The sequence below is a fragment of the Oncorhynchus clarkii genome, chromosome 24, assembly GCF_045791955.1.
Source record: "Oncorhynchus clarkii lewisi isolate Uvic-CL-2024 chromosome 24, UVic_Ocla_1.0, whole genome shotgun sequence".
Classification (NCBI taxonomy): domain Eukaryota; kingdom Metazoa; phylum Chordata; class Actinopteri; order Salmoniformes; family Salmonidae; genus Oncorhynchus; species Oncorhynchus clarkii.
In genome coordinates, this window is record NC_092170.1 from 1,434,444 (window position 1) to 1,444,427 (window position 9,984).

Genomic DNA, 9,984 nt, shown 5'->3' on the forward strand with positions numbered 1-9,984 from the left:
CTATCAGAAGCTTCTAAATCCATGACATAATTGTCTGGAATTGTCCAAGCTGTTTAAAGGCACAGTCAACGTAGTGTATGTAAATATCTGACCCACTGGAATTGTGATACAGTGAAATAATCTGTCTGTGAACAATTGTTGGAAAAATTACTTTTGTCATGCACAAAGTAGATGTCCTAACCAACTTGCCAAAACTGTAGTTTGTTAACAAGAAATGTGTGGAGTGGATGAAAAACAAGTTTTAATGACTCCAACCTAAGTGTATGTAAACTTCTGACTTCAACTGTATATTGCTGTATAATGCATTTTGCATGTGGTCTTCATAAAGTGTTACCAAAATTCCTTATACAATCAATATCTGACCTGACCATAATCTCATGAAAAACATCATAATGACGTCCCTGCATCCAGTTCTGCCCATGAGGAAACCCCAACCATTGACTGTCGTTGTTGTTTCTTTGCTTGTCCTCGTCATCCTCATTTCCTCTTCCTCCCCGTCTCTCGCCATCTCTCAGCCTGCTCAACAACTACATGATCTGGAACCTGGTGCAGAAGGGTGCGTCCAGTCTGGACCAGCGCTTTGAGAACGCCCAGGACAAGCTGCTAGAGAGCCTGTATGGAACCAAGAAGGTGTGTTTTTAGGCTGGGCTCTAAACGGCAACATACTCCCTGTGTAGTGCACTACTTTTGACTAGGGCCCTCTGGTTAAAATTAGTGCACTGGGGAATAGGGTGTCATTTGTGACAAAGGCATATTCTTACTTATGTCATTCATTAGCCAGGATTTCAGGAAATACCTTGTTAGGGCTGGTTTCCCAGACACAGATTAAGGCTAGAAAATATATATATTTCAATGGAGATTCTCTATTGCGCATGCTTTTTAGTCCTGGACTAGGCTTAATCTGAGTTGGGTGATTTTTATGTGAGACTGTGAGGGCTCATAACAAGCCATGTGTGCTACCTCAGCACACTTACAGTACACACACTTTTCACAACCAAAAATATAAACAGCTGGTGAGACTTATCTCGGTTGTGTGTGTGTGTTCGCTCAGTCCTGCACACCTCGATGGCAGACCTGCATTGGGAACACAGATGACACGCTCGGCTTTGCCCTGGGTGCACTCTTTGTCAAAGCAACGTTTGATAAACACAGCAAAGAGATTGTGAGTATGATTGACACACAACTGCATTTACCCTAGTGGTTACCATTTGTAGGCCTAATGAAAGGTCATCATAAGAGGATCCTATTTGCTAAGATATTATTGTAATTTTCATTAATAAGATATTTTAAATGCTTATAAATGTTTATGAATACCTACAATGCATTCGGGAAGTATTCAAACCCCTTGACTTTTTCCCCATTTTGTTGCGTTACAGCCTTATTCGAAAATTGATTAAATAAAAAATTATCCCTCATCAATCTACACACAATACCCCATAATTACAAAGAGAAAACAGGTTTTTAGAAATGTTTGCAAAAAACCCCCCAAAAAAACAGGTACCTTAAGTTAAATAAGTATTCCCGACCCTTTGCTATGAGACTTGAAATTGAGCTCAGGTGCATCCTGTTTCCATTATGTTTATGTTTATACAACTTGATTGAAGTCCACCTGTGGTAAATGCAATTTATTTGACATGATTTGGATAGGCACATAGGTCCCACAGTTGACAGTGCATATCAGAGCAAAAAAATGTCAAAGAAATTGTCTGTAGAGCTCCGAAAAAGGATTGTGTCAAGGCACAGATCTGGGGAAGGGTACCAAAAAATTTCTGCAGCATTGAAGGTCCCCAAGAACACAGTGGCTTCCATCATTCTTAAATTGAAGAAGTTTGGAACCACCAAGTTTCAAGTCACTCCTCAATAAAAGGCACATGACAGCTTGCTTACAGTTTGCTGCCAAAAGGCACCTAAACAACTCTCAAACCATGAGAAACGAGATTCTCTGACCTGATGAAACCAAGATTTAACTCTTTGTCCTGAATGCCAAGCGTCACGTCTGGAGGAAACCTGGCACCATCCCTACGGTGAAGCATGGTGGTGGCAGCATCATGCTGTGGGGCTGTTTTTCAGTTGCAGGGACAGGGAGTCTAGTCAGGATCGAGGGAAAGATTAACTGCGCAAAGTACAGAGAAATCCTTGACGAAAACCTGCTCCAGAGTACTCAGGACCTCAGACTGATGTGAAGGTTCACCTTCCAACAGGACAACGACCCTAAGCACACAGCCAAGACAATGCAGGAGTTGCTTCGGGACAAGTGCAGCTACAGTCCCCATCCAACTTGACAGAGCTTGAGAGGATCTACAGAGAAGAATGGGAGAAACTCCCAAAAACAGGTGTGCCAAGCTTGTAACGTCATACTCAAGGCTGTAATCGCTGCCAAAGGTGCTTCAGCAAAGTACTGAGTAAAGGTTCGGAACACTTATGGAAATTTCATTTTTCCGTTTTTTTTTTAATTCATTTGCAAAAATGTTTTGTTTTGACATCAAAGGGTATTGTGTTTAGATTGAGGATTGTTTTTTAAAATCCATTTTAGAATAAGGCTGTAATGTAACAAAATGTGGAGAAAGTCAAGGGTTCTGAATGCTTTCCGAATGCACTGTATAAATTATCTGTATAATGATATAAATGCTTATGAATTGTAAAGCTTATAATGTTATATTTATTTTCAATTATTATAAATTAATGAAATACTCATTTAGTGATAGTTCCCTGTCCTGCAGATGGGAGAGACAAATATAGAGAAAGTAGAGACTGGGTAAAGGAGACAAAAAAATGTAACATTAAATGGTAGAGTAAGGACCAACGTCGGAGATGAGAAACAGGTACGGGGAGTCAAAATTTTAATAAGGAACAGACATGAAACAAGACAGGCACAGCGTTAGCACACTGGCAAAACAACGACATTCGACAATCAATGCAGCAGCGGGGGGGGAGCAGAGATGGGGAACTGACAAATATAGGGGAGGTAATAAACAGGTGATTGAGTTCAATAATACACTGATGCGCGTGACAGTGAAAAGCAGGTGTGCGTACTGATGGTGTCAGTAGTGCGTAATGCTGGGGAGCCTGGCGCACCGGGGGGGGGAGAAGAGAGGGAGCAGGCATGACAGGTAGATTGTTATTGGGTAGAGAAGAGAGGGGCAAATATGTGGAAGGGGAGAAAGAGGAGGCACAGAGGGAGGACTAGCAGTTTATACAGGTTGGAAATAGAAGGTCACACAAGTTTTCTTGTTTTTTTTATCATAATTCAGGAGAGATGGGCCGGTTCAGATTGCCTCGGGTATTTAGTCCATATCTGAGTGTAATTGCAAAAGGAGGATCTACATCTTTCCCTCTTTCTTCCATCTTACATTTCATTTCTGTCTCTCACCCCACTATCAGGCAGAGGGTATGATCAATGAGATCCGTACTGCCTTCAAATATGCTCTTGATCACCTCAAGTGGATGGACAAAAAAACGCGTCAGGCAGCCAAGGACAAGGTCAGATATGTTGTCACCTACTGGACAGGCTATGTATGGGTGCCAGAGGGTATCTCTGTGTGTGTTTGTGCGTGTGTTTGCGTCCTTGCGCATGTGTAAGAGACAGAGGGGAGAGGGAGTAATATGGGTTTACAGGTTACAATACAGTAGTTAGTCCTCTTTGTCCAGACCTCCAAATAATGGAACCAGGAAGTTTCTTGACCTGTCTTATCCTTGTTTCACTCTTGGTTTTCAGGCGGACGCCATCTATGACATGATTGGATTTCCTGACTTCATCCTGGACCCCAAAGAACTGGATGATGTTTATGATGGGGTGAGTTAGTGCCTTTTGTTGAGTTGTCATGATTGAACCACACATTGAACCCTGTGATTTCTTTAAACAAGGCATTTGTTATGTTTTCTGATCAGTGAGTAATTCTCTATTGCCCCTGTCTCTCTCTCCACAGTATGATGTCTCAGAAGACAACTTCTTCCAGAACGCACTCAACTTCTACAACTTCTCCGCCAGGGTGATGGCCGATCAGCTCCGCAAGCCGCCCAACAGAGACCAGTGAGTCTTCATCAGCTACACCCATCATTATCAACATCACCATCATCATTCGATTGGAATTTGTACTCTATTACCTAAGTGCACAAATTTGACTGTTCAAACACCACATTAATTGAGATGCTGTTTGCTCCAGTGGTGTCTGGTGTCATGGAGGATGGGCTCATTGTATTGGCTTGTACGGAATGAATGGAACATTATCAAACACATACCATTCCATTCATCCCATTCCAGAAATGACAATTAGCACTCCCTCTCTGAACAACTTTCACAGGTTTTCTTTTTTTAAACACGGCTCTGCCACCTTCCTTCCAGATGGAGTATGACCCCTCCCACAGTCAACGCCTATTACATGCCCACCAAGAATGGCATTGTCTTTCCAGCTGGAATCCTCCAGGCACCCTTTTATGCCCAGGATCACCCCAAGTGAGTGTGAGTGTGCGTGTGAGTGTGCGTGTGAGTGTGCGTGTGAGTGTGAGTGTGAGTGTAAGTGTGCTTGCTGTTCTGACCCCATGTAAATTCTCTGCAGAGCACTGAACTTCGGGGGGATCGGAGTAGTGATGGGACACGAGCTCACTCATGCCTTTGATGACCAGGGTTAGTGTCCGCATTTAACAGATTCCACAGAACTCATGGATGCGTCCTCACAAAACACCCATTGACAAACACACACCGGCATGCATGATTACTAAGTGTGCGTGTTTGTAAAGATAGTTCTTATTTTTTTAAGATGATTTTTCCTTAATCAGGCAGGGAATACGACAAAGACGGGAACCTTCGGCCCTGGTGGCAAAATTCCTCTGTGGAATCATTTAAAAACCGCACAGAATGCATGGTGGAGCAGTACAATGGGTTTACCATCAATGGGGAGCATATAAATGGCAAGCAGACACTGGGAGAGAACATTGCTGACAACGGAGGCCTAAAGGCAGCCTATAATGTGAGTGGGTCTCCCTACTTGATAACACTTTACAGTTAGTTCCCCTACTGTCTCTGTAGTAATTTAGTAATTATTAGCCGTAGTATAGTTGTTATTTTGTAACAGTAATGGAGTTGAGAGGTCATTGCTCAACCCCATTACTGCCAAATCCATTGCTATGTAATTATAAAGCAATTACATAGTTGCTACTTTTACTACAGTTATTACATTGTTACTTCCCGTGGTGGCAGTGGTGGGATCTAGGGCAGCATGATTCTTATTATACTATACTTCACCTCAGGGGTAGCAGAGTGGTGGTTAATGTTTCTATAGTAATGGATTTTTCTGTTGTGTTCAGGCATACCAGGCATGGGTGCAGGAGAACGGTGAGGAGAAGAGGCTGCCAGCGGTCAACCTGACCAATGACCAATTATTCTTTGTGGGATTTGCACAGGTGGGTGATGGGAGTGTCCACAAAATGCATTACACACATCCTGATAGAGTTCATGTATTAAATACTCATATTTTAGGTTTGAGGTTTGCCTGACCATGTCAGAAGCTTTAAAACTTGGGGCCAGAGTTTTTCTTAGTCAGTTCACGCTCTCAGGATTAACTCCTGGCCCTATATCATGATGTAAGGTGAAATGAGAGTGAATTCACATGCATTTGAGGGTGATAGTAAGATTGGAATATTACATCTACTGTTGGAGTGGAGAAGTGGACGGACAAACATGAGTACAAATGAATAAAACACAATTTTGGGAATAGAGTGAGTATAATATGCAACAGTTGGGCAGCCCGATAGGAGAATAATTTTGCTACTGCCTGTTTTACTTACTGAGACTATTCTTCTCTCAGGTGTGGTGTTCCGTGCGAACCCCTGAGAGTGCCCACGAAGGACTCATGACGGACCCCCACAGCCCCCCAAAATACCGCGTCATCGGCACCCTCTCCAACTCGCCAGACTTTGCTGAGCACTTCCAGTGCCCCACTGGCTCCCCTATGAACTCAGGTCACCGCTGTGTGGTGTGGTAGGGCCTGTGAGAACCAGTGGGGGTGCTGTCTGTGGAAGCTAAATGGAGAAACAAGAGGAGGAGAAGAACCTCTAACTAATCATCAAATTTTTTTTCTTCTAATTCTCTTTTGTTTGTACATGATACTGGATCACTAGTGGTTTGTGGGTAGAGCAGGACCAACTCCAGGTGAGGGAGAGAAATGTTGTCATCAGCTGATGTGTGTGTATTTCCAGTGTTATGGTATTTTTCCTCTTTATCCACCCCTGCCCCCCACTCACCGGTGGGGCACAAAGGCACATTTTATTTATTGTTTTCTAGACTTGGTAGGGGGCCGGGGAGGAGGAGCCACCAGGGGCTGTCTATCCCCTCACCTTTCTCTATGCTTCTGTGTCGTCACTGTCCTTGCTGTATGCCCTGTTTACAATTTAAACCAGAGCCCTCTATTGACTTAGGGCTCTCACTGAAGGCACTATGACATCACACGATGGGTTCAGCTGCCTTTGTGACCTTGCAGGAAGCGCAGAATCTTGGCTGTGAAATCACAGGATGGGTTCATCTGCCTCTGACCTCACAGGAAGTACATAAACTTCACAATGATTGAACATTGTATATGGCTTCATCTCAAATGCCATCCCTATTCTCTATATTACTTACTTGCCTTGGCACATCCACAAGAGAGCACCACTGCTTCTGGTCTGCATGTCCTATATAGTATACATATAGTACAATGTGGCTCCGGTAAATAGTACTGCCCTATGAGGTGTCATTTGTATAGGGTGTCATTTGAGATGGATCCATTAAGACTCAGCTCTCTTTCTCTGTTGCTTCACAGGAAGTGCACTGGCGTATGTGGGTCCTCAAAGATACCACTCAGCACCCTCTGTGACATCACAATGAATTCACAGAAGGTGCTTCACTGTGACCTCATAGCAGGTGTGGGGGATCTTAATACAACAAAAAATTGCCTCCTCTCCGATGTACAATGTTCTACTGTGCAAAATCACTGGACATGTGAAAGAAATATTGAAGACTACTGATAGGCATTGCCACAATATCACTTATAACTATCCCATTTCTTAAAGATCGGCGGCGAGTAGATTGAATACATAGGAAAGGGTACATAGGAAAGCCACTTAACAATGTTGATCCAACCATGAGAAGGGTGACGTTGCCCCTAGACGCTGATCTTGGTTTAGTTTCCCCACTAATGGTTAAGGTTAAGATTGGGGGAGGGGAAAGTTGATCGTAGATCTGTACTTAGGGGAAACATCACCCTAAAGCATCCAACCACAAGATGGGCAAAAGTCCTTCTGGGACCTACAGACAGTGCTGGACTGGCTGTGACACCAGTAGTAAGGACACTCACCACTTGCTTATCTGTGTTTTAGTTGTTGTTGCTGTTGTTGTTATTGGCATATTCTGAAGTTGACAAAGTTGAAATGAGATTCTCATTTTTAAAGCTGCTTTTTGCCAAATATGTTTTTTTGTTTGTTTTGTTCCTAGTGTCTAGTTGATTCTTTGTTTCTCTGGGAGTGATGTTCAGTGTGTGTGTGTGTGTGTGTGTGTGTATGAACAGCCTTCAAAGCTTGATGTTTACTGTGTTTAAGCTGTCAGCTTCATTGCGAAAGGACAATTTGTGCATATGTGTGTATGCACGTGGTTGTGTTGGTGTGTGTGTGCGTGAGCTTGTATGTGTCTCTGTGTGTGGGTGCATCTGTGCACAGGTGTGCACGTGTGCAGAATTCTTTGATACTTCATCCCCACTTAAATTGAACAATCAACAATGTCAAGTCAGCTGCAGTGATTTCACCTCACATTCCAAAAAAACACTAATTTGAAATGAATGGATATGTTAAAGGGATATGTTTCTAAAGAACTCCTTGTTTGTACATCCTCTACTCCAGAGTGTTACAGACTGTCTGTTCGTAAGTCAGGGTGGGTACAGGATACCTTTGTTAATCGGGTTACTGTTCGACTCTTGTTCATTCAAGCTATGTAACTGTTTTATCTCTAGCTGCTCCTGTCGTCACTTTGCAAGGTTGTTTCACTACAAGACACTACAATGCAACACTAGTCCTTCAATGCAGATGGAGTTGTGCTATCTAATGTAAGACAATGAGGTGAACCAATTGGAATCAGTTGATATTGTCTGCAATCAGAAGCATTCGTGTTAGGTGAACTGCCCAAGTAAGAGTGTCTCAGAAAAATCTACCATTCAATTTCACAACAATAAAGGACGCTATGATGCATCCTTCCAGTTCATTATAACGGTCATTCTCGTACATTTTGTGAAATCAAATATCTAACACAGAGAGTTGTCTATTGTACACAACATTTCTATCTGAGCGTTGTATCCTCAAAGCTCCATGACGAGGTTCACACGGGCAGGGGTTAGAGGTCAGGGGGAAGTGCTTACATGTAGCGGGTTGGTCAGGGTTAGCCTTGAATATTTACTTAATGAAATACAGATCTACATTTTTTTTTAATTACTTGAAGATGTGTAAAAGCCTTTAATTAGCCAGGTAATGCCATTAAGTGTTCTCTGGTCTGATGTGCTGTGTACCCGTTTGTCACTCCACAATTCTCTTATTTCTTCAGCCATCCAGTCATACACTTTTCACACGATTTACTCAATAACTTCACTCAATAACTTCACTTTAGTGACTTTTGTGGCCCATGGTTGAGATACAGCTGGCAGTATCTTCTGTGGCAAGTATATCCCAACTAGCTGGTATGGAAAGACTGATCAATCTGTAGTACAACATTCTGCTGAAAAAATGAAACTGAAATAAAGGAGTGTATTCAGAACGTATTCAGACCCACATTTTGTTACATTACAGCCTTATTCTAAAATGTATTAAATTGTTTTTTCCCCCTCAGTCTACACACAGCAAAAAACTGTTATAAGCTAAAATCTTCCCCTGCTTCTCTGCTCTTCATAGAAAAGGGTGGATTTCAAATCGGGGCTACCAATCTGTAACTATAGCCGTTTTCGTAACCCATCGCCTCACTTTCAAGTGTCTGTAAATCATGCCAGCAGCAAGGCAATTTATTACTTTCCCAAACAACTATAGTTTTGACCACTAAACAAACAGTTACACAAACATAGTTAGGCATAAAATCTTCCTCTACTTCTCTGCTTCTCAAGAGCGGAAACACTTTTAAAATTGGGTCTACCGTTCTCGAGGGAGAGCGTTTTAAGAAACCCCTCACCTGCTCTTCACTAACAGCTCTCTGTGTCAATTCTGATATTCCAAAACGGAACCGTTGGCTAGGATACTCGCAGACGCTGCAGGGCCAAAATCATGAGGAGACACTCCTCCTACACCGTTTAAGCTAGAAATGCCGTTCCAATATCAACAAATTCGCAACGGTCTCGATCAAGTTGTTTGTATAGAATTTTTGATATCTGTTATACTGTTTTCGTTTTTCACTTTCTTGTCCTCTTTATGTCCTCCTTCCGCTTTCATTGGATCTCTCAAGAAACTCTAGTGCCCCATTGTGACATCCTCACATCCAAGTGACATTCTTTGTAAGTGAAATCAAGCAATCTTTGACACAAATCAGCTAATAAATCCACTTTGCAACCACTTAGACAAGACAGGTCATGTGTTCCAGCTTCGTCTACTTCTCTGCTACTCAAATCTGGAGTTTGGAGGCAAATATGATATTCGCATCAAAAGTTACAGGAGTTTAAGTAACAGCACCAACATCAGTTTCTGTTACATTTTGGCAAGCAGTGTCTATTTTGACCAATACTGCAACAGGTTAAACAAGATTTTAGAGTGAATGGGATATTCGTCTACTTCTCTGCTATTCATGGCTGTGTGCAGAATCAAAATATTCCATACGGAACTTACGGTACAGCTGTTTTTGTAACTGCATTACCACGTGTTTTTCAACCTTCCCAAACAACGGTCGTTTTGACCACTTTCGGAGCATTTTTGAGGAAAAAAAAGTAACAGAAACTGATGTTGTTGCTGTTACTTAAATCGCTCTCCCTCGAGAAAGGTAGACCCAAT

General features: G+C 42.3%; 1 protein-coding gene across 8 annotated transcripts in view; it reads left to right on the plus strand.

Moving 5' to 3' along the window:
• LOC139382490 (endothelin-converting enzyme 2-like) overlaps positions 1-8,767 on the plus strand; it is a 130,044-nt gene extending 121,277 nt beyond the window's left edge. For all 8 annotated transcript variants that reach the window (XM_071126566.1, XM_071126567.1, XM_071126573.1 and 5 more), the window contains 10 exons: positions 516-630; positions 1,052-1,162; positions 3,382-3,480; positions 3,716-3,793; positions 3,927-4,030; positions 4,343-4,453; positions 4,557-4,624; positions 4,777-4,967; positions 5,305-5,400; positions 5,805-8,767. In XM_071126566.1, the coding sequence (XP_070982667.1) occupies positions 516-630; positions 1,052-1,162; positions 3,382-3,480; positions 3,716-3,793; positions 3,927-4,030; positions 4,343-4,453; positions 4,557-4,624; positions 4,777-4,967; positions 5,305-5,400; positions 5,805-5,981 (1,150 nt within the window). In that variant the 3' untranslated portion in view covers positions 5,982-8,767. The remainder of the gene's footprint in view (positions 1-515; positions 631-1,051; positions 1,163-3,381; positions 3,481-3,715; positions 3,794-3,926; positions 4,031-4,342; positions 4,454-4,556; positions 4,625-4,776; positions 4,968-5,304; positions 5,401-5,804) is intronic.
• Positions 8,768-9,984: the final 1,217 nt, after the last annotated feature.